This window comes from Pongo pygmaeus, chromosome 13 (genome assembly GCF_028885625.2).
Source record: "Pongo pygmaeus isolate AG05252 chromosome 13, NHGRI_mPonPyg2-v2.0_pri, whole genome shotgun sequence".
NCBI classification, from domain to species: Eukaryota; Metazoa; Chordata; class Mammalia; order Primates; family Hominidae; genus Pongo; species Pongo pygmaeus.
The window spans coordinates 105009275-105032235 of record NC_072386.2 but is presented as its reverse complement, the minus strand read 5'-3'; the positions used below and the strand labels follow the sequence as shown (position 1 = coordinate 105032235).

Here is a 22961-nt window from a genome sequence, read left to right as displayed (position 1 = left end):
TGGGTTCAAATCCCAACTCTTCCATTCACTACTTCTGTAAATTTGGGTATGGTTACTTCCCTATGTCTCAATGTCCTGTCTGTTTCACCAGGAGCATGATGATGATGGTGGTGATGATGATGGTATCTCCCTTACAGAGTAGGGGGAGGACACAATGAGTTAAAATACAAGTGTCTAAAACAGTTTGACACTCAATAAACATTAGCTTTATTTTTCTGTATGTCCCATGGCAAAGGCAACTCAAATTCATCTCCATTGCTTTTAAAGGTACATTCCAGCAGATAAAAGGAAAGGAGAGACACTTCCAATGACTATGAAATATTAGCAAAAGGCTTTTTAAGATTGACATAACAAAGAGGGAAATAACTATGTTACTCTATGAGTTGCAACATGTTTTCATTTGCTGCACAGAACATGAAACATGCAGGTTGTAGTTGTCTTCTGGGGAGGCGGGATGTTGGGGAGGCAGGACGTTTGGGAGCCTTATTTTACAAATGAAAGGTGAAGCCACTTGCTGTGGGGTCACACAACTAGTTAAAGGGAAGCTCTGAGACTGGAATAATGGTTTTCTGCCTGGTATCAGAGTGCAGCTGAACTTCTTGGTTAAAACCAATACATAGGAACTAAACCACAGGCCTGCTGTGGTGACTTACATCTGTAATTCCAGCACTCTAGGAGGCCGAGGTGGATGGATTGCTTAACCCCAGGAGTTCAAGACCAGCCTGGGCAACATGGTGAAATCCTGTCTTTATGAAAAATACAAAAAATTATCCAGGCATTGCAGTGCCAGCTAACCAGGAGGCTGAGGTGGGAGGATACTGTGCCTGGTAGTGGAGGCTGCAGTGAGCCATGATCACGCCACTGCACTGCAGCCTGGGTGACAGAATGAGACTGTCTAGAAAAAAAAAAAGAAAAAGAAAGAAAAACGCCCAACACGATTTATTCTTCTTCCTTCTGTCTTTTCAACTGCTCCAGTGTGTTCAAGTTTCCAGAACATTCCTAAGGGAAGGGCATTCGCTGGCCAGAGCTGGGGAGCATTAATGAACAATTAAAAGTGGCTTTGGTGAAGAAAGCAAACGGAAGCCTGCTGCATGCATAGGAGAATAATATTTTCCCTCTGAAGAGGGCAGTACGCAACCAAGGCCAAGTTGTGTACTCAGGTTTTTCTCCCAGGTCTTGCAGTGCAGCCCTCAGAAGCCGAAGCATTTCCAAGAGCTTATTTCTGAATGACAAACATCTTCATACACGAAATAGGATTCTGGAGGTTTGAGCACAGTCACACACTGCCTCTTGCCTGAGGGGACACAAGGCAAACTGATACTAAGGTGGTTATGTAAGATGGATGGAAGAAACTCCAACGATTTCTTTTTCTATCATCTGCCCTCCCAAACCGTCCTCTATGAAATTAAACAATAGCACAGCATTTCAGATGGTCTCTGATGTTTGCAGAAGGAAGTGTTTCTTTTTCTACTAAGACTGCATGCAGCCTGGTTTCTGCTGCCTAAAGCAAAACACCTTCTCGAAAACATCCTTTGCACAGAAATAAAATGTTGGGACTGGGGATCTTAGCTCCTGGGATGCATTTATCAAGCCAATCACAGTAATTATAATTAAAACACAAACTAAGTGAGAGCCGAGCATGAAATACATTAGCAGGAAACCTGAACTGCCTACAATTAAGCCCTGCTTGGTGGCATTTTGAGGTATGTCATTAATACATTTTTGGGGTGGAGAAGATTGATTTTTTTTCCTTAAACATCTTGGTCTAGTTGCATGAAAGGCTTCAACATCAGTCACAAAGGAGGAATAAGGATACACACTATTAACTGCTAAGATTAGAGCTGTAACACAGATGTCCAAAGGTAGCCTAATTGGCTATTTTTAAAAAAAATCTTCCTCAGACACACTGTTAAATATGTTTATTGGGCATTAATTTAACCTATGTCTATTTTAGGGAAGCAAATAATTGAAGATCTTTAGGGAAAATACAGCTTCCATTCCTAGCCTCAATGCGTTAAGTCGACAGTGTTGAAAACCTTTCCACTCTTCCCCATTGTCTAGAGGAGAAAGTCCGTTCTCCTTACAGGTTCTTCATTCAGGTGTCGCCTCTTCAGTAAAGTCCTTAACATATTCTGCTCTCCTAAACCTGGGCTCCCTCAGTCATTAAAACAGGTATCACACTGGTTTTTAATTCTATTTATTTATTTGATCTTTCTCCCCTGGGTCTCCAGCACCTAGCACATGACCCAGCACAGAGCAGATGCTTCAAAAACGTTGAATGAAGAGCGACCAAATAAATAAATAAATAAACGAATGAATAAATGAATGATCTATCTTCCTGGGCACCACAAACCAAATCCTCCAGGTAATCCTCCATTTTGCCCTACCCTGGACAGAAGTCAGCTGGCTCTGCAATGGAAATTCTGGAAGACTTTTAGGAAAAATACATAGAAGAGTAGCTTAGGAGAGGCAGCTCAGGTTGGAAGGGATGTGTGTGAGGTAGGGTGTGTGTGTGTGTGTAGCACTATGAAGCTTCCCATTAGAATAAAAGCACAGGATTTTACTTAAATCTTATTTGGGGGATTGGGTGGGTGATGACAGACTCCAGGGCACACCTGGGTGTATCTTCCCATTTTGCCTAGGGATGGGAGAGCATAGAAGAGATCTTTCTCCAAGCCACTTCAAATATGTATATTTTTAATTTCTATTTTGAGATTGTAGATCCAAATGCAGTTGTAAGAAATAATACATAGACATCCCATGTACCCTTCACCCAGTTTCCCCCGATATTGACACGATGGCAACCAGGACATTGACATTGATACAATCCACCCACCTTACTCAGATTTCACCAGTTTTATATGCGCTCATTTGTATGTGTGTGTGCGAGCGTGGGGTGTACACTTTATATAATATTTCTGAAAGTGGCTTTTCCCTCGCAATGGAGACTGGTGAGGGGTCCAGCCTGATCCATCCCTGCCACGGAGTTGACTCCGGCAGACAGCAGTCTACGCTTGTATTCGTCTCCCGCACACAGTAGGTGGCCAACGACCGTCCCAACCCTTGAACTTGTCATGTCAGGGCGCGTGCAGGAGGGGAGCGCCACATTGTAAGGAAGAAAACCGAGACTTAAGTGCCCAGTATTTTGGAAGCAAAAATCAAACAAACAAAAAACTTGACGATTTCCCCCCGAATTGTGAATTAGCTAGCCGGCTAATTACTCCAAAGCGATCCTGGTGCCGGCACTCGCTGCGACCGCCGAAAAGCGCTGTTTCTGAGACCCGCTCCCGGCTCTGCCAGCGGGGTAGGGGACGCGGGGGCTCCTCCCACCCCTACCGCCGCGTTCACCCCTTTCTTCCCTGGGGCTGGACTGTTTCACCCCGTCTCCAGGCAACGGCCAGGCGCACCGAGCGGGACGTCATTTCCTGAGGAGCCCGGGGGGAGGGGGCGGGCAGGAGGAGGGGCGAGGGGGCGGGGCCCGAGCCGAGCTGGCAACGCGACGGCGTCGGAACTCGCTGGAAGACTCGGCCCGGGTGGCTCAACAGTTCGCAAAGTCCGGGCTCGCGGCCGGGCGGCGCAGGGGCGCAGAGGCTCCCCGGGCGGCTGCATCCCGGGGCTGCCCCGGACATGCCCCGCACCCCTTGTCGGACGCCCGCGCGGCTTCACCGCCTGCGACTCCTGGACTTCTCTGGGACTAGAGCGCCCTCCGCCCCAACTTCTGACTTTGGGGTCCCCCAGCCCTAGAGGAAGGGGCGGCCCGGCTGTAGTAGCCCCGGGCATGGTGTGACGGGGCAGTCAGGTCAGCTTTGCGGCGCCCCCAAACTCCAGCCACCCGTCGTCTCCGTGCCCTCCAGAATGTAGCTGCTGACCCCGCGTCCCCCGGACTCCAGCAGCAGTCTCCGCCACCTCCGGGCTCCAGCAGCCAACTCTTGTGTCTCTCAGGAACCCGCCGACGTCTCCGCGTCTCCCGGATTCCAGGTTCGCGACCCCCGCCGTCTTCGCGCCTCCAGGACTCTAGCAGCGGTCTCCGCGACCCCCTAGGATCCAGCCACTGTACCCGTGCTCCCCAAACCCAGGCTCCAGCCGTCGTCTCCGCGCTCCCGGGGATCCAGCTGTCGCCCAATACCCGCGAGGACAGCGGCACCCCCCACACCCCGCGCGCCCAGAGCCCGGCCGGGCCTCGGCGTGGAGATGAACGCGCCGCTGGACGGCCTGTCAGTGAGCTCGTCCTCCACCGGCTCGCTGGGCTCGGCGGCCGGGGCGGGCGGCGGCGGGGGCGCGGGGCTGCGGCTACTGTCTGCCAACGTGCGCCAGCTGCACCAGGCGCTGACCGCGCTGCTGAGCGAGGCGGAGCGGGAGCAGTTCACCCACTGTCTGAACGCTTACCACGCGCGCCGCAACGTCTTCGACCTGGTGCGCACCCTGCGCGTGCTGCTGGACAGTCCGGTCAAGCGGCGCCTGCTGCCCATGCTTCGTCTGGTCATCCCGCGCTCCGACCAGCTGCTCTTCGACCAATACACGGCCGAGGGCCTCTACCTGCCCGCCACCACCCCCTACAGGCAGCCCGCCTGGGGCGGCCCCGACGGCGCGGGGCCAGGGGAGGTGCGCCTGGTGAGTTTGCGGCGTGCCAAGGCCCACGAGGGCTTGGGCTTCAGCATCCGTGGGGGCTCGGAGCACGGCGTGGGCATCTATGTGTCTCTGGTGGAACCAGGCTCTCTAGCTGAGAAGGAAGGACTGCGGGTCGGGGACCAGATTCTGCGCGTCAACGACAAATCCCTGGCCCGGGTGACCCACGCGGAGGCCGTCAAGGTAAGGCTGTGATTTGGAGAGGAGTCTGGGGCAGAGTATGGACAGAGTGGCACAGCTTTTTCAGTAACTCCATGCTGTGTGTCCTTAGGTGAATCACTTGGCCTTTCTGGGCTTTTTTTTTTTTTTTTTTTAATACTTTAAAACAGGAATATATAGCTTACAGAGCAAATAGCTCTCAGGCACTGGGAACGTAGTTCTGCACAAACAGACATGGCCCTTGCCTTCGTGAGGCTTAAAGGCTAGTGCAGGCGATAGTAACAAATACTTGAGCAAATGTATGGTTACAATGTGTGAAAAGGGCTGTGGATTCTTATGAGCATTAAAAGAGATAAAATCTCTGCTTGGCATCATTAGCTGGCCGTTGCTAGTGCCATTCTGTGTTTTTGTTTTTCCCTGAAACAAAGTTTTGTTAGCTCTTAAGTGGCCTGAGGAGGCCGTTTGTGTGATCCACAGTGCACTGGCTTGACGCTGCTGTTTTTGGACCAGGCTGTGTATCCTGAAGCAAGTCACTTGCCCTCTCAGGACCTCTTGTTCTCCACTTGGAAAATGGGGCCACTGGACCAAATAAGCGGTCCCTAACCTTTTTGGAAATGAGACTCCTGCCTGAATGTCAAAAATAAATTCCTCAGCCCCTGAGAGTGTTTGTCCTTTCTGCCATCTGTTAATTGAGAAATATAACCTCATGACAACAGGCTTCCAGGGATTTAATCATGCTTTTTAAAGGAGTGTGTGTGCTTACTGATCTCACAGCCCAGGGCTACTGAAAACCAGTTGGAGTATGATGGATAGTGTTGGGTCCAGGGTGGATTCATGGATCCTTTGCAGGCATTTGTCCCCCTTCCCCCTTCCCCCGACCTCCTTTTCGTACAAGAAGTGAAGAGTTTGGGGAAAAAGGGACACATGCTCTGCTTCTGCAGAGAAATGCTTTTCAGGGGGTTGGACTGTTCTGTAAACCCCTACTCCCTGCCAGCGCAGGTGTTTTGAACTCCAGCTGAGGGCCTGCTGGCTACTGGGCAACTCCTAGGCAGCAGAGGCCCACGACTACTTCCTCCTGAGTGCCGTTCAGTGACCTGTGTGCAGGTGAGTCTTGAGCCATCTCCCTGTCTGTGCACCTGATGTTGGCTTCCCTCATTTGCTTCCCAGCCCATCAACCCCTTTGGAGGAAGCCCTTGAGGCTTTCAGAAACTTCTTTGCAGCTTCTGGAAAAAGGCCGATCGGTTTATACTGCACCAGGGTGCAGTGGGCAAAGCTCGTTGTGAGTTTCCATGCAACAATGCCTCTTCCGCCTCTATCAATCTTTTCCCTTTGTTTAGCATTCCATATATTTATAAAGAAGTAGTCCATTAGCCTTGGCCTTAAAAGGTCTGGAGTTCCCAGATGATAAATTTATGCACTAAAGATACTTGATGCAAATGATCATTTATAAATGTGGATTCAATTTTAGTGGCAATTTAAAAAGACTTGGGTAACTTAACGGTCACAAGGTGATAAGGTGATACGCTTTGGAAAGGCTGTCAGTTACCTTGGGCATTCAAAACGCAGACTGTGCCTTCCATTTGCACCCCAGACTCAGCTATGCCATAAAGGTCAAGCTGCTTGGCTGTGAGTTTCAGTTTACCAGCAATGCTCCCTGCCTGCCACCCCCGCCTTCCCCCACCACCATTTCATTGAGCCCACTCCAGATCTTCTCTCTGAATCTCCCTCAATAACACCATGGTGCTGTTAAACTGTGACTCAGAGCAGCACCAGCCTTTAGCTTGTTTATTTACTCTTGCTGCTTCCAGAGTAAAACCTAAACTCTCCGTGTCATAGTTTTTGAAGCCTGAGAATAAACCCTTGTCGGCAAGGGAGAGGTTGATAGGAGCAGAGCTGTCCTTTAAGTGTGGGAGCCTGTGGCGCAGGAGCCTGTGTGAGCTGAGCGGCTCTGTCTCTTGACTGTCATTTTCCCAACAGAGGTGGCTACATTGGCAAAATGAGCTCTTGCCCTAGGGTCACCCCGCTTCTAGCCATGGCGGGACACATAACCTGCCTGGCATGGACCCTTTGAACCCTTCAGAAGCAACAGGCAAAAGGATGGCTGCTTTGTGTTACATTAACCCCAGGGGGAAAATAGGACAGACTTTTCTTTGGTGGGTGGAATTTAAAACGGAGGAGGCGGAACTTAGTCCCTGAGGCCATGGCACTCCTCATGTAGTTTCAGGGACAGTTTAAAAGAACACCTGGAGAACTGTTGACACATTTCCACAAAATTAAGAGCGAAAAGCTCCTTAACTGAAAGCCAAAAGAGGCCCCAGGTTTTCTACTAGGCACAGACTGCCCTTAACCAGGATTTCTCCACGGGGAGCCGTTCTTTGTGAACTGCAGTGCGGCGAGTCACCATGTCGGGGATTTTATGGTAAAAGTACATAACTGTTAACTGGACTTCAGACTTCATTCAAATTTCACCATTTTCTCTGCCTATGTCCTTATTTTATTCTAGGATACCACATTGCATTTAGTAGAAGATGTGTTTTCAGTCTTAACAATATTTTTTTTCCTGCAATGGAAGGTGGGGTAAGGGGGAGGAGATCCTTTGAGCTTCCCAAACGGAGAGATTCAGTGTGTGTGTGTGTAATAAAAATTAAATTAAATTAAATTTTAGGAATCAAGTTACCTAATAATTTATGAATAAAGGAATGTTGCAGCTTTTTAAAGAGTGGGTCGAGCAAAGTTTTTTCCACTTCTCTTTCTGATAAATCAAGCATCCATTGTTACCTGAAGCAGTTCAGTGAGGATTTGATCCTATATCCATTGGGGCTTCCACCCCTCTCTTGAAACCCATTTGCAAAATCAGCAGTGACAGGTCCATATAAGGCAAGCCATGTACTATTTGCAATTATGTTGAAATGTTTGATTTTTGAAAAAATATCTTGAATGGGAACCAACTAATAATAATAAAAAAGTAGACCTTTCAAAGGTTTTCCGCCAAATGTGCTTGATAAATTGGCCAAAGAGTCTACAGACCAGGGATGCTGCCTTAGGCCCTGCTGCATACTTCCTGTGTGACCCTGGGCAAGTCACTGACCCTCTCTGTGTTCCAGGGTGGATGGGCCAGGAGCTGTCCAAGATCCCTTCCAGCTTGGACAGTCTGTGATTTGCTTGGTATGTGCTACACAGAAGGCATTTAGAATGTCTAATCTGATGTTTTCTTGTTCTTTTGAAATTGCTTTCATTTAAGGCAGAATAAGGAAAGTTGGCTAAGGCTTGGGAGATGAGGATCTTGGCACTCTTGTGTAGCATCCTACTATATCATGAAATTGATGGGTTATACACTGTACTGACGAGAGCTTGACTGCTGTCTCTTGACCCACCAACACCAACCCTGGTGCTGTTCCGAAGCAAATGAGGAAACAATAGAATTCTGGCACAAACAGCACTGCCCTGGGAGCATTCAAAATCAAATTCACTTGCTCACTTGCCTTCTGAATCTCCTGATTACGCGGGTAGCAGAACACAGGGTATCCAGGTGCTGCTGGGATATGTGCATATATGTGTGTGTTTCATCTCAATAAAAATTAAACGGCTTCCTTATGGCCTCAGCACCCCCATGGGTGGATTCAAGGAGCATATTAGAATTGAAATATTCCAGAAGTTAAAAACTGTTGCTGGTAATTTCATTTAAATAGAGTGATCGCATCCTCCCTCGCTTTGCATAATAACCTGGAAAGAATCTGTCCATATTAATATAAGACATTATATTTGGTCCAGCACGTTCTAAATGACACAATTGTCCTTTTCCCATTGTGTATGGTTAGCTGAAGCCATTGCAAATTATTACCACTTCCAACTTTATGTCTGAAATGTAGCTTCTGCCCCGGTCTCATTCCTGTGTCCAGTTTGGAAACTATGGCACCGTGTCGTGCACAGACTTTCCTCTGGCCCTGTTTTCACTCTTGGGTCCTGTGAGTCCTGCCAGCAATTACATGTAGAAAAGCTCACTTATTAATAAGCCCATTATTGAGTAGATTTATGGCTGCTGCACATCCATTTCTTTAATTTAGTCTTGTATATTTAGTTGGCTCAAGCTGACGCTCAAGGTTTTAGAAAATTTAATACCTAGGTAGGACAAAATCCTCTTTCATCTGGTTATTTACTCTTTAAATCAAAGAAGCATTTTGTAGGATGGAAGAGAATGCCCTTAAAAAAAATCGGTATTTTTATAGAAAATTCTTGCCTCCTGACTTGAAGCTGGACATGAAAGAGATATAGAACCACACTAGCGCTAGTGTCTTGTTTTCCTGTCATTCTCCTCTGCTGACAAACCCAGCGTTGTTTATTACTTGCCATCAATTCATCAGTTGGTTGGAGCTGCAAAGATAAGTGTGATTCTTTAACCCCCCGACCAATTGGATTGTGTGTGTGTTGCTGCTTTCCAACTCTGCCTGCCGTTAGCCCAACCGGCGGTACACAGCCTGCCTGCACCTGTCAGTGCCTGCAGCCCCTCACTCATGTGCCTGACTGCTCAAGCTTGAAGCACATGTACAGTCTCCTCAGAGTCATAATCCCTCCTTCATCCTGCAGAGGGCTTTGCACCGAAGCAGGCGTCCATAGGGGATTAGGCTCCAACTGGTGATTTCTTGCAAGGTTCTTTTATGACCTGGAAGGGAAGCCTTTGGTTTACCCTTCTCAGGGACCCCAGACTAATCCTCAGCCAGGACCAGCGAATCTGATTGGAAAGAATGACATTAAATGGCTGGACGTATTTGGAGGTTGAAATACAAATCTTTCAAAACTGACTTCTTTTTTAAACTCCTGAGGAAGAATCTGATATTAACTCTGAACTCACACAGACTTCTAATCATGCCCCAGGGTAGGGGTGATTTTTAAGATTTTGTGCTGCTGACATTGGCCTTTTACTTTTAAAGCCTGGCAAGCGGAAAGGGTGCGGAGAATAGGAATCACACTCTCTCTCCATTCTTTTTCCGTGCGTTCCTGGTGTCAGCTGCAGGAAGCAGCATCATGGGGCAAGTGCACTTGTGGTTATTTATTTTTTCAATAGACTATTTATTAAAGCAGTTTTCGGTTCACAGCAAAATTGAACAGAAGATACAGAGATTTCCCATATAGTGGACACATGCTAGCCACCCCCATTATCAACAATTGATGAACCTACATTGACACATCATTGTCACCTACAGTATGTAATTTACATTGCACTTGCACTTTACTTTATTGGAAGCCTGTTGGGAACAGGGGAGACTGGCATTAACGAGTACCTACTATGTGCTGGGTGCTTTGTCCCTCCTGTTCCCTTTAACCTTCCCCAGGGGAGGCAGGCAGGTGAGGAGGATCATGCTCAAGGAGATGGAACTGGGGAGCTCAAGGTCCCCATTGGGATTGGGAACCAAGTGGCCTCCCTGCTTGGATCCCAGCCCAAGAATTTTGTAGTCAGCCTCCTGGAAGACAATGCCAGCCAGTCCCCTTACTAGAAAGTGTGGCAGATGTCACATTTTGTACTTGACATTTGAGGGCCTTTTAAGAACCACCCAGAGACTTCACTTTACTAAGATGGGGGCAGGGGGGCGGTCTGAGACCTATATATCAAGGGAGAGTGGTATATTTCAGCCTGTTCCATCGTTGAGTAGAGACATGCATCCATACATTCTCTGAGCAATGCTTACCACACACAGGCCTGTGGCTGATACTTGGACATCAGAGATGAATAGGACATGACCTCTGTCCTTGGGGGATATAGACCTATCCGTGGCCACAGGTCACCCAGCATTTAAAGTGCTGTGACATTCTTATGCTTTTGCATCCCTGCCACCCTCTCTGAAGTAGTACCCCTACCTGCCCACTCCTCTATCCTTCTACTTGGCTTTAGTGTCCTGCAGCCCACTTGTCACTACTAAAAGGACATTTCTTTATGTCTCTTTATGGTCTCCCTCCCCCATTACAAGTTTGCTCCAGGATAACCAAGACTTGATCTGCCTTGCTCATTCACGCATCTCCAGCTCCCGGCACACCGTAGGTGCTTTAATAAATAAATGAATATTTGCCGAATGAATGGAATGATCTTGCTGCTAATCCAGCACTAGTGAGTTCAGAATTCCCCAGCTCCTGAGAGTGAGATCTGAAGGAAGTCTGTGTATGGCAGCGTTGTGGGTGCTAGACAAAAACACTGAAAAAAGCCACAGGCTCTAGTGTGTGCTTTACCGCCAAGCTGGCTGTGTGGCCGTGGGCAGTTCACGTGACATCTCTGAACCTCAGTCTTTGGAGCTGTGAAATGGGCATACCTACCTCCCACCTGCCTCCTTCCCAGGTGGCTGTGGGGATCAAATGACTACTAGGTGTGACAACATTTGGAACCCTCTGCTATTCGAGTGTAAGGCCTTTAAAAAAAATGTGGTCTGTGCCTGGATACTCAACGGCTTTTCTCATCCCCTGAAGCCCAGAGCCACTCTACAAGACTCTTTCAGCTAGTTCATTTGTCACTTTGCTCTTAATTTTCAAACCGCATCCCCAGAAGTGGGTTATTTCAGCAGCCTGATTGTGTCTTTGATTCCAAAATAGAATCATTTATGCATTCTGAAGCAATCAATGAACCAATTTTGGGTGAGATATATCTTCTGGCTTTTGGTCTTCTTTCTTTCTTTTTTTTTCTTTTTCGTTTTTTTTTTTTTTTTTTTTTTTGAAAAAAACAAAAACTGTTCAGGTTTCTAGAAACCCAGCATTTTGGGTGAAGGCCAAGTTTCCAGTAACCACACATATGCTTAAAAGCTGCTTTATTCTCTGAGCATGCATAAATGGATTTATTTTTTCTTCCTTTTCAGTCCCAGCACCTTTGCCTCCTTCCCTGTTTGAGAATTTGTGTTCCTTTTGCTAAATTGGCTGTGGCTTTGCTTCAGTTAGCAGCCAGTTTCGTCATGATTTTTTTTCTCTCCACCTGAGTTTCCTAATATCAGCATCCTCTCAACTCTGAATACAAAGCAAATATATCAGCCTTCCATAAACAAGTCCCCAAATGTCCTCTTTCCTGGATTCTAAAGCTGTAGGCTGCAGGGAAGAACAGAGTAAAATGATAAAAAAAGAGTATTCCCAAATACCCGGGTGTTAGAGCCTTAGAAGTGGTAATTTACAATGTTAGCTTGCTTAAGAATTAACAAACTCCCCAGCCAAGCCTTAACCATGCTAAGGTTTGGGAAACACTGTCTTCCTTTAGGATTCCTCCATCCCCAACACTGTTTATCCCCATAAAGACTTGACCAGAGAGGTGAACCTTTCCTGTCCCCATCCTTAACTATCTCGCAGCAAGATTCCACTTGTGCAAGGTCAACTGACATACTGGAAAATCTGAGGAAGGGAGGTATGTACCCAAGAGGTTAGAGATGGGTTTTGGAGATGGACCTGGGTTCATCTGACAGTGTAACTTGGCTGTGACCTTGGGCAGGTCCCTTTGCCTTTCTGTTACTCAGATATCCTACCACCAAACCTGGCCCATAGTCCTCACAAACATGTCATTGTTGCTGTTGAACATCAAAAGTCTGGAAAATATGGCAGTGGAGGTCCTGCTGCAAGCATTATAATGAAAAATGGTATGGACTGCCTTCGCTTGTCTTTGAAAGTCTTCTGGTTATACCTGCTTAGTTGTTTTGTTTGTTTGTTTGTTTGGTTGGATTTTTTGCCTACTTAGGTTTTTTTTTGTTTGTTTGGATTTTTTTAGGTGGCATTGGAAGAAAATACTGGACTCAGGGTCCATGTGATCCACTGTAGCTGTTTGAATTGCAGAGTCATTTACTAAATGTAGTCAATATCCCCACATAGACAGAGTTTTTTTAAAAACGTAATTGCTCCTATCTGGCTTTTGGCATCAGCATTTTTGCTTTATAGCAGTAATAAAGCCCGGTGGTTGAATAGAATTCTGTGTGCCCCCACCGTCCCTTCTGATTATCTGTGAGGCCTTATAACAATGTGGGTGGCGTACCAGACAGTTGCATGACCCAGAGTGTGACAGCATTGTCCCCTGGATCAGCAGCATCCATAACTTTGTTTCCCAGCAACCTTCCCTGATGGCCTCCCCAGGGACCCTGATGAGGAGGGAGAGGAGGTGGCTGTTTTTAGAGCCCATTAAAGCAATTAATGCGGGTGAAATTGGTGATTCGATAACATGGGCTTCTGCCTTAAAGAAAAAACCCTGTAATTTATTTGAACTACATCTGAAAAGGTGTACAAAGTCTCATTAAGAGGTTTCTGATTAAGAAAAGAAACGTGGTCCAGCTTTCAGAAATTAACCTCCCATGTGGATAGGAAAACTTTGAAAGTCAGGGGAGGGATTTTCCTTCTGCCATGTCCATCCTCCTGTCCCTAGATGGAGGAGTGGCATCCTTTGTAGTGTTTGGACCCAGTTTTCCTTTTCTTCATTTCTTTCCTTCTGCCTCCCTCCTCTTTCTCTTTAGAGAATCACACATTTCTCCCAAATTTTCCCTAACTCTCTTGAGCCCCTCTCCTCCTGCAAGTCCTTCCAATCCTAAGATTTTTAAGTCTGCTTCTCAGGTCCACATACATGTACAGCTCTCCCTCAAATTCCTCTTTCCCCAAATGTCTGCATCTCCACCCATCTTCTAGGCTTGTTGTCTCTGTACAGGATCTGTGCCTCCTTTTAGTGTATTTATCTATTTTTTAATTGCCTTCTCATGGTGCTTTCTCTCGCCCTTAAATCATGGATATTTCCCCTGCTCTTGTTCCCCACTTTCTCCCACTTGAGTATTGCACCAGCCCCAGGGAGGCTGGACTCTCCAGGCTTTACTTATTTCCAGCACTTCTCAGACCACACCTCCCTCTTCCCCATCACTACCATCGCCACCAGCACTGCCGAACTGTAGCAGCCTCCTGGCCAGCCTGTCTGTCACCTGTCTTGCTCGTCTGCCCACCGGTCTGATGTCCATCCTGGTGACAGGGTGCACTCTCTAAATATGTATCTCATCAAGCTGTGCCCTGCCTACAACCCTGCTCTTGAGCTGGGAGCCTGCAGGGCAGATGCCAAGCTCCTCAGCCTGGTGTTTGGGCTGCCCATGCTCTGATCTTTACCTGCAGTCCTGTTCCCCAAGTTGTGTCCGCTCTTGGCCAAGCAAGCAACATACCCTCCTCTGAAGCACGGCTTTCACTCTCTCCACCTGTTGACACCACTGATCCTGTTAGGTGCAACCTCAGTACGTCCTCTCCAGAGGACCTGCCTGCTCACCTCTGCTGCTGTCCCCATCCTCAGGAGCCTGCTCTTCCCTCCTGAACCTCCCCCCCCCCCCCCCGCCGCCGGTGTCATGGCCTTTCTCACTTCTGTCATGACACAGATAATGCATTTCTTGGTGTTTTCTTTTCTTTGTTGCTCCTTGTATGATAATAACCTTTGATAGAGGGCTTAGAATGAGCCAGACGCTGTTTTCAGTGTATGTGTATAAACTCACTTAAGCCTCATAATCACCCTGTAGAGTTCGAGGTAGGTATCATTTTCATCACTTTGTTTTCCAAAATCGCCAAGAGTTTGTCACTTGCCAGTCATCCCAAAGGTGGAAAGTGACAGAGCCAGGATTTACACCTGGGTTTTGTTGACTTGAGGGATTGCGTCTTTGCCCCAACATCAGAGAGAAAGGATGCTCCACAGTGCTCGAGCCTGAGCTCCGAAGCCCTGGGTTTCCAAGCCTGACTGCCACTTTCTAGCTGTGGGGCCTTGAACCAGCTTCCTAACCTCTCTGATTCTCAGATTCCTCTTCAATGAAATTGTGATGGGAATAATAGTAAAGTAGCAGACAAGTTACTTACCTTCTCTGTTCAGGTTTCCTCATCTCTAAAATGAGGATACTGATGGTTATGCAGACAATATATTAAAGCACTGGGTGCATCTATTGGTCTGAACATTTGATGATCATTTACCATGTTCAAACTCCTGTGTTGGGATCTGTTTTCCTATCAGATGCTGCTCTTCCTGGCAATGTAGAAGGTACAAAACAGATAACACACACAAGATGTTTACAGTACTTAGCACACTAAAAAATATCACCACCACTGGGAATCTTCTGTGACATCACAAGCTCTGTGTGGGTTTCATGTAAATCCCCCACTGACTTCACCATAACCCCCAGGAGAGGACTCTGAGAATTAGAATAGGAGGTGACCCATCACGGGCACACAGTCAGGGGTGGCGGGACTAGGATTTGAACCCAGGTATTCTGGCCTCCGAAGTGCATGCTCATTGCCAGGGCTCTCGGCTGGCTGCTAACAGAGAAGCACGGCATACAGCCCAGCATGGTGCTGGCAAGAGCAGGAGTTCAGTAAATGTGTGTTTCCTCCCTGAGTTTTTTCCTTGTGGAAATGGCTTTGTAGCTATTTGATGAGAAAACGTAGGCTGCAGCCTCCCTGTTCTCCCCTGGGCACGCTGTATGCATTTTATTGACTAGATTTCAGGGACGGAGGTGGCATTGGGCACTTTTTCCTTTTTGTTTTTTTTTCTTTTTCCTCTCTCTTATCTCTCTCACCGTGCCTTGACCTTTGTCAGGTTTTTATTTTGTATGTTGTCTGTGGAAATTCCCTGGTAGATAACTGGTGACTTGTGAAATTATCTCATTGAATGGTGGAGTCTCTGAATTCGTCTATACTGCCTGATCAGCACACTTCAAAGATGAGAGGAGAGTCTCTCTCCTGGGCCTCATGTAAAAGGCTGGTGGTCATTAACTCTGCTGTCACAGACTGGACAAGTTGAAGGGGCATTTTGTTTGGTCATAGGAAACAAGTGGAATAGAGGAATTTGTCTAGGCTGTTAAATAAAATGTGTTTCTTCTCTCCACCCCCTGACCCTCACTTTTTCTTTTTTTTTTTAAGATAGGGTCTTATTCTGTTGGCCAGGCTGGAGTGCAGTGGTGCGATAATAGCTCTCTGCAGCTTTGAACTCCTGGGCTCAAGTGATCTGCTTGCCTCAGCCTCCCAAGTAGCTGGGACTACAGGTGTGCACCACCACACCTGGCTAATTGTGTTTATTTTTGGTAGAGATGAGGTCTCACTATGTCGCCCAGGCTGGTCTCAAACTTCTGGGCTCAAGCGATTCTCCTACCTCGGCCTCTCAAAATACTGGGATTACAGGCGTGAGCCACTGTGCCCGGCCTCTTTATTTTAATTACCTAACATATATGGACTTAATTGTTTTTCTTTTTTTGAGATAGGGCCTTGCTCAGTCACCCGGGCTGGAGTGCTCTGGTGCGATCCTGGCTCACTGCAGCCTCAACTTTCCAAGTTCAAGCAATTCTCCTGCCTCAGCCTCCCGAGTAGCTGGGACTACAGGCTTGCGCCACCATGCCCAGCGTGGTGTGTATATATATTTGTGTGTGTGTGTGTATTTCTTTTTCTTTTGTAGAGGTGGGGTTTCACCATGTTGCGCAGGCTGGTCTTGAGCTCCTGGGCTCAAGCAATCCACCCACCTCCACCTCCCAAAGTGCTGGGACTACAGGTGTGAGCCACCACGCTGAGCCTGGACTTAATTTTTAAAACTTGAAAACTTCAGAAAAACACCAAAAGACCCTACCCAAATCAGTAATAATTGTACCCACTCACCTACCAGAAATAATCACTATTGACAATTAGAGTACCCTGTATGCATCTGTGTATGCATTTATATTGGGAATTCTTCCTAAAGCTGCCATTCTGAGCATCATTATCTAGCCTATTCGTTACACCAAGCGATGTATGATGACTGTGTTCCCACCTTGATAAATGTTTTTACACTGTGATTTTTAATGATTGCATAATATATCGTAGTGAAGAGGTACATGATTTATTTAATTTCTTCTTGTTAGACAGTTTGTTTTTTAATATTATCCATATTGCTGCTTTAAACATCCCTGCACATTCATCTTTAAGCACATTTCTAATAATTCCTTGGGCTGTCTTTCTAGAGGTGGCATTGGCTCTGGGGAGAGGCGCAATTTTAAAGCTTCTGATTAACTGTTGCCAGATTACCCCTGGGACGGAATTTGCTTTGTATATTCCCTCCCACCAGCGTTTAACAGCAGTTGATGCTCTTCATTTTTCTCCAGCCGTGCCAACACTGGGTATTATATTTCTTTTCCAGTTTTGCCAATCTGATAGACAAAAAGGCATCCTGTTTTAATTTACGTAACTTAAATAGTGAAGTTAAGCTCTTTTTTTTTCAAATTACAAAGCTACTTTTAATACTTTGGGGTGAGCACCACAGGAATAAAAAACACTGGGAAGGGGTAACCTTGTCACCCCGGGAGTGACCCAGGAGGAGAGAGGCCACCTGATGGGGGAAGGAAGCACAAAAGGGACCCGCTGCAGACTCAGGGCAAAGGGAAGCCATCAGGTCTGGGACTTGTGGGCCCTGCAGATGGAGACGTGGGCATGGTGGGACTGGCTCCAGGCACTCAGGCGAAGGGCAGGAGGGTTGGACACGAAGCACAAAGCTACTTGGGTTCCTGCTGCTTCTTATTTGCCTTTTTCTGCTTCTGCTGCATGATCTCCGAGTCCCTCTGCTTGCGGGTGGCAGCAGAAAGCCCGTCATCTTGGTGCTTTCCCTTAACCGAGGTGCACTCTGCTTTTTCATACTCTTCTGGTGGGGAGCTCTCGCTGGTTACCACAGGTCATGGTGATGGCAGCGGCTCTGACCTGCCTCCGTTGCATCCCCTCATTCTGTCCCACGTTACAGTGAAGTTAAACTCTTTTACATATTTATTGTTTGTGTGTGTGTTCATGTATTTACACATATATATTTCATGCATAACTGATTGATATCCTATGCCCATTTATCACAAGAGTTTTGCATTTCAGTGTCATCAAATCTATCATTATTTTTCAGATATCGGCTGAGTAGGTTTTTAGGAAATGGTTGATTAATCCACCTTGAATTCAGATTTTTCATCTGAGCTTGAATTAAATTGGAGGCCCATCACCTTTTCAACTGAGAATTGTCAGAAAGTGATGAGGCACAGGGATATCAAGAGTCTGGGAGGAGACTAAATCCCATCAACGTGTCTATTCATGGACTGAGAAAATGATATGGATATAAACAGATATTCCTGATGGATCTCTGTGCTTTGGACATCGATCCCAGACAACAAAATGCTCCATTGCAAACCCACTGGGGCTCATCTTGAGTGAATATATTTATGACTCTGAGAATCTTGTTCTTCCTTAAAGAAAAAAAAGAATAAACAGACAAAACTTAAAAGAACATTTATAAAGCAATTTACTTAAATTATAACAGACTAAAAGCCAGGCTTTGAGGATAATTGAAGAATTGCATTAAAAAGCAATCAATATCTTTCTGGAATCTGTTCTGTCCTTATGAGTTGTTTTGCAAAGGGGTGGACAGCCTATCTGTCACTTTGTTGCAAATTTCTTGTAGCATTATTCCCAAGGTCAGGATTTTATCCCTCTCTTTGAAGGTTTATGTTTTTTTCTTTTCACACAGCCTTAACTCACCCAAACATTTAGAAGCAATGACAGTGGAGAGCAGGGACTTTAAAATGTCAGGTCTTTCTTCCAGCCTCTGAGATCCTGGCGTTCCCAGCATGGGAGCAAAGGTTTCCTTCTGCATCCTCACATTGAACCCTCGGAGAAGGTCAAACTCTTAAAGAAAAGAGGGTGGAAGGAATGAACAGTTGGTTTTTATATCTTTTTTTAAAAAACGTTTTCTTTAAATATTCTTCTTTCCTTAAATATTCTCCTATCCAGCCGTTGGTTTTTAAAAACCTACTTCGTGAGACCCAAATTAAAGGCATATTTAAATAGCATTAAAGAAAACCAGAAAAGGGGAGAAGACACCCACGTTCCCACCCTTCTAACTGGACATCATACATTTCTCTGCCATCTCCCCTGGCCTTTATCCTTGTGTGTTCACATTTCCTCAATTGTTGAATCACCTGCTTCTTTGCATTTCTTTTTGACGTATGTTGTCATTTTGTTTAATGATCCTTTTGTTGAGCTGCATTTCAGGGATGGGGTCTTGGAGGGGTTCACACCAATGCTCTGTGGTCCACTCAATTTACCCTGGGATGCAGCAGCTCAAGGAAGCGAGGTGGCTGCACAGAGCCGGAGCAGATGGGCCATGTCGTGGCATGGCTGTGTCACAGGTCCTGGATCCCTGATGAGCACACAGATGTTGAGGATGCTACTGTGAAGCCACAGTTCTTTTAGAAACAGAATTCTTACCACACCATTGCCCAGTTATATCATCATTCCAAAATAATATAAGAATAACAATTTTTGGACTTTTGTTTAAGAGAATGTTTACAAATGACATGTGTTCTTAGACCAAACTCAGTAGCTGCAGAGCCTTTCTATAGAGTGGAGGGAGGGAGGTAGGAGGAGAAAGCAGAATGATTGCCCAAGCATCTGTAAAAAGGATCTCCATCTCCAGCTGCATAGAAAAGGTATCTAATTCTAGAAATGTGCTTAGATTTTAGTGTTTATTCACTCAGCAGTGGTTTTATTGAGCATCTACCATGTGAATGGTGTAGTTTAACCCTCTCTTTAAACTTTGCTTATCTCATTTGCTTATTTGCTAATACATTTATAATTAAGATTCTTACTTAAGTCAAAAGTAATTGAGTGAGTTAACGTGAAAAGCACTTCATTAAAAAGGTAGAGGAATCAGAAGTGAACTTGGAAAGTGTGTGTGTGTGTGTGTGTGCACGTGCGCACGCGTGTATATGCATGTGCGTGTGTATGTGTGTGTGGTGCCTTTGGTAGGAACAGTATTTATATTGAAATTGAATTCTGAGCCCCCTAGCAACCAAGGCAAAAGGAGAAATTAATGGATTATTTCCATTCTACTAGAGAAATCATTGGTAACTTCAGGAGACGTAAATTTCCTTATTGGTGTTCAATTCCAAGAAGAAAGCATCCTTTCATTTCTTCACTGTCTCTTTATGTGGAATCTCTTACCGTCTCCTATGTTTTCTATTTATTGATACATCTCTGATCAAGCCACAACAATTTCTTGCCTTCCTGGTCAACTGAGAAGAGTGTAGATAATAAAATAATCATTTGCATAAGTAAGTATGTTGAGATATGTACTTTCAGGGACAGAGCATCACGTGCAAAGGCCTGAAGTGGAAAAGAGCTTGGAGTACTTGATCCTATAAGGAAGCTCAGGTGGCAGGGCAGGAGATGAGGCTGGCCAAGCATCAGGACCAGGCGCACAGGCCCAAAGATGCACTGTGGGGAGTTTTATAGCAGAAGCAATGGGGAGAGTTTAGGGCAGGGAAGGGCCAGAGTCCACTTATGTTTTATAAGGATTCTCTGGTTGCTGTGCAGTGACTGGGCTGAGAGAGGAGGCTGGGAAGCTGTTGCGGTTAGTGGTCCCTGTAAGAGGTAATTAACACAGATGAAAATGGTACAGATGGAAGGAGCTTGGAAGACAGAGTGCTAATTAGGGTTTTACCTTCTCATGACATTAAAATATGCTACTGAAGCAGAGTCCGCATCACCAATTTCTGTCCTCCCTCAAAGCAGGGCTAAATAGGAAGGGACTTTCCAGTCCATGTGGCTGGACACAGCACCTGCTTGGGGTTCAAGACCCTAAGGGACTTTCTTTTGTTTACATCCTGTGAGGGCCACGTCCTTTTTAAAAACCCTCCCCTGTCTGTCTTGGGCCAAGGTGTAGGATTGGCCTGGTGTTTAAGGGGGTGTGAACCCCCTTAAACTGCTGGTGAGAGGGCAATGGAGGGAAGTGGGGAGAGGGCTATAAAAGCCCTGCCTTTTATCTTCTGTGACCGTGCATAGACGCTTCACCACCTAGAATCGCTTTCCTCATCTGTGCAGTGGGAAGAATAAAACGTGACATCATTGCTGTAATTTTGCTCTTACTAATGCTACCCACTATTTGCCAAGCACCTCCTGTGTGCCCTGCCCAGTGCAAGATGCTTTGTGCACATTTTCTCATTGGCCCTCATTCAGTTTACATGACAGCTCCATGAGCATAGGCTTTATGGCCCCTTTTAATAGGTGGGAACACTGAGGCCAGAGAGGTTAAGTAACTTGTCTGAAGTCTCATAGCTAGGAAGGGGTTGAACACTGTTTGAGAATGGCTTTCTAGCAACTGTACCTTCCACTGGAAAACACTTTGAGGGAGTTCGCACCCTAAGACACCACCAGGTTACCCTTTTCATTTTGGTGCTTTGCAATGCTTTAGGGCCCAAGATTTAGCCCCCAGATGATTGGAAGATAGAGCCAAGATTTGCCTAAACTGGGAGCTTTTTGGAACCTGTGGAAGAAAGCACGAAGGAGTGTGGATCTCTCTACCAGAGTGAGCACTGCCTTGGGAGAAGGACATTGCGAGGCCTCCACCCAGCCCCATCCACATTGTCAGGGGAATTCAGGTCCTCTGTAGGCCCAGATGGCCTAGTGCCTCCCCCTGCAGGTAGATACAGGAACTACAAAAGGGATAAGTCATGCCCCAGGGGACACCCTGGCAAAGAAATGTGATTGTCTGTGAATAAAGACTCACTGCCTATGGCTTCAGGAATTCCATTTTTCTCTAGTTTAGGGAATTAGATGCATGTATGCTCCAAGATGGCATATACAAGGATGTTCATCGCAGGTGATGGTGCTAGCAAAAAATGAGAAACAGCCTAAATGTCCATTGATAGGAGAATGAGAATTCGGTAGTGGTGAGTCCCTTCCAGGGAATGGGATGGAGTATGGGAAGAGATGAGCTTTATGTCACTGAACTGGTAAGAAAAGATCTTCAAAATACATTTTTAGTGGAAAAAAAGATGGAGCAGAAAATGTTCAGTTGTGAGTTGATTTATGTAATCAGATGATAAGCTTGTATATGTATATATATGTGTTTATAAAGTACAAGAGCAAGTCAGGAAGAACAGACATCAACACATATCAGTCGTTACCATGGGTGGTGGGTTGAGACTTCCACTCTGGGTTCTGGGTACTGAGTTCTCTACAGTACTCAGAATTTCTTGTTGTTAGACAAAAAAAAAAAAAAAAATTTTTTTTTTGGTATCTCTTACCTAGGTTCCAGGTGCTAAACACTTTATATATATATTGACTAATTTAATAATCACAACTACTCTGTGAGATAATGCCTCTGTTATCTCTTTCTCTCTCTCTCTTTTTTTTTTTTTTGGTATCTCTTACCTAGGTTCCAGGTGCTAAACACTACACACACACACACACACACACACACACACACACACACACACTAATTTAATCATCAGAACTACCCTGTGAGATAATACCTATGTTATTTCTCTCTTTCTGTTTGTTTTTTTTTTTTGCCTGGGAAGCTGGGGCACAGATTGGTTAAGTAACTTGCCCAAGGTTACTGTTGGCAGGTGGCAGAGCTAGGATGGAATTCCTACAGCCTAACTCCAGGGCTGTGGCTCTTAACCACACTTTCTTCACTTGTCTCTCCAAATTCCATGTGTATCTAATGTGTCTATGCTCACATTAAAGTAAAAGTGTGGTCTGCCTGACTACTGATCTGAAAGAGCACTGCTCTTTCTGTGTCCTAATTTGAACAGATTCCTGAGGCTATCTGGCATATAGAAAACTCGTTAAATATCTTGTTCAATGAATGAATGAATGGATGGTTGGCTAAACAAATGAAAAGGAGCAGGGAGAGGTCCTAAAGGAAACAGAACATGTAATGTGCCTCAAGAAACTTGTCTTGTAGTCTTAAAGACAAGATCACAAATGTGACTCAGAGCCTGTGGTATAGACGGCAGCACAATCACAGAAGTGTGCTGGATGCTCTTGGAGGACAGAGTCAGCCACAGTCTGGGAAGCTTTTCTGGAGGTCGTGGGAAAGGAGCTGAGTGTTGAAGGCAGCGCAGATACGAGGAAATGTGGATTAAAGAAGGATGTTTCTTAAAAAGGGGAAAGTTGGGGGACACATGTGTTTGTGTCCATATAGATTCGAGGTTTAGAGAATTTCCGGGACCTGTGTTTGGGAGAAGGAGCTGGCAGCCTCAGGAAAGGAATTAGCACGCATTTAGTACCTACCATATGCTAGGTGCTGTATACACAGTTTACAGTTAATCTTTACAACAGTTGCTTTTAATTTTATTATTATTTTGAGACAGAATCTCGCGGTGTTGCCCCGGCTGGAGTGCAGTGGCTCGATCATAGCTCACCGTAGTCTCCATCTT

At 45.9% G+C, this 22961-nt stretch overlaps 1 protein-coding gene and 1 pseudogene across 4 annotated transcripts in view; one reads left to right on the top strand and one right to left on the bottom strand.

Annotated features, from left to right (window-relative positions):
* Window positions 1–310: 310 nt before the first annotated feature.
* WHRN (whirlin) overlaps window positions 311–22961 on the top strand; it is a 106658-nt gene continuing 84007 nt past the window's right edge. For all 4 annotated transcript variants that reach the window (XM_054501815.1, XM_054501814.1, XM_054501813.1 and 1 more), the window contains exon 1: window positions 311–4809. In XM_054501815.1, the coding sequence (XP_054357790.1) occupies window positions 4192–4809 (618 nt within the window). In that variant the 5' untranslated portion in view covers window positions 311–4191. The remainder of the gene's footprint in view (window positions 4810–22961) is intronic.
* LOC129044143 (small EDRK-rich factor 2-like) lies at window positions 17255–17436 on the bottom strand (annotated as a pseudogene).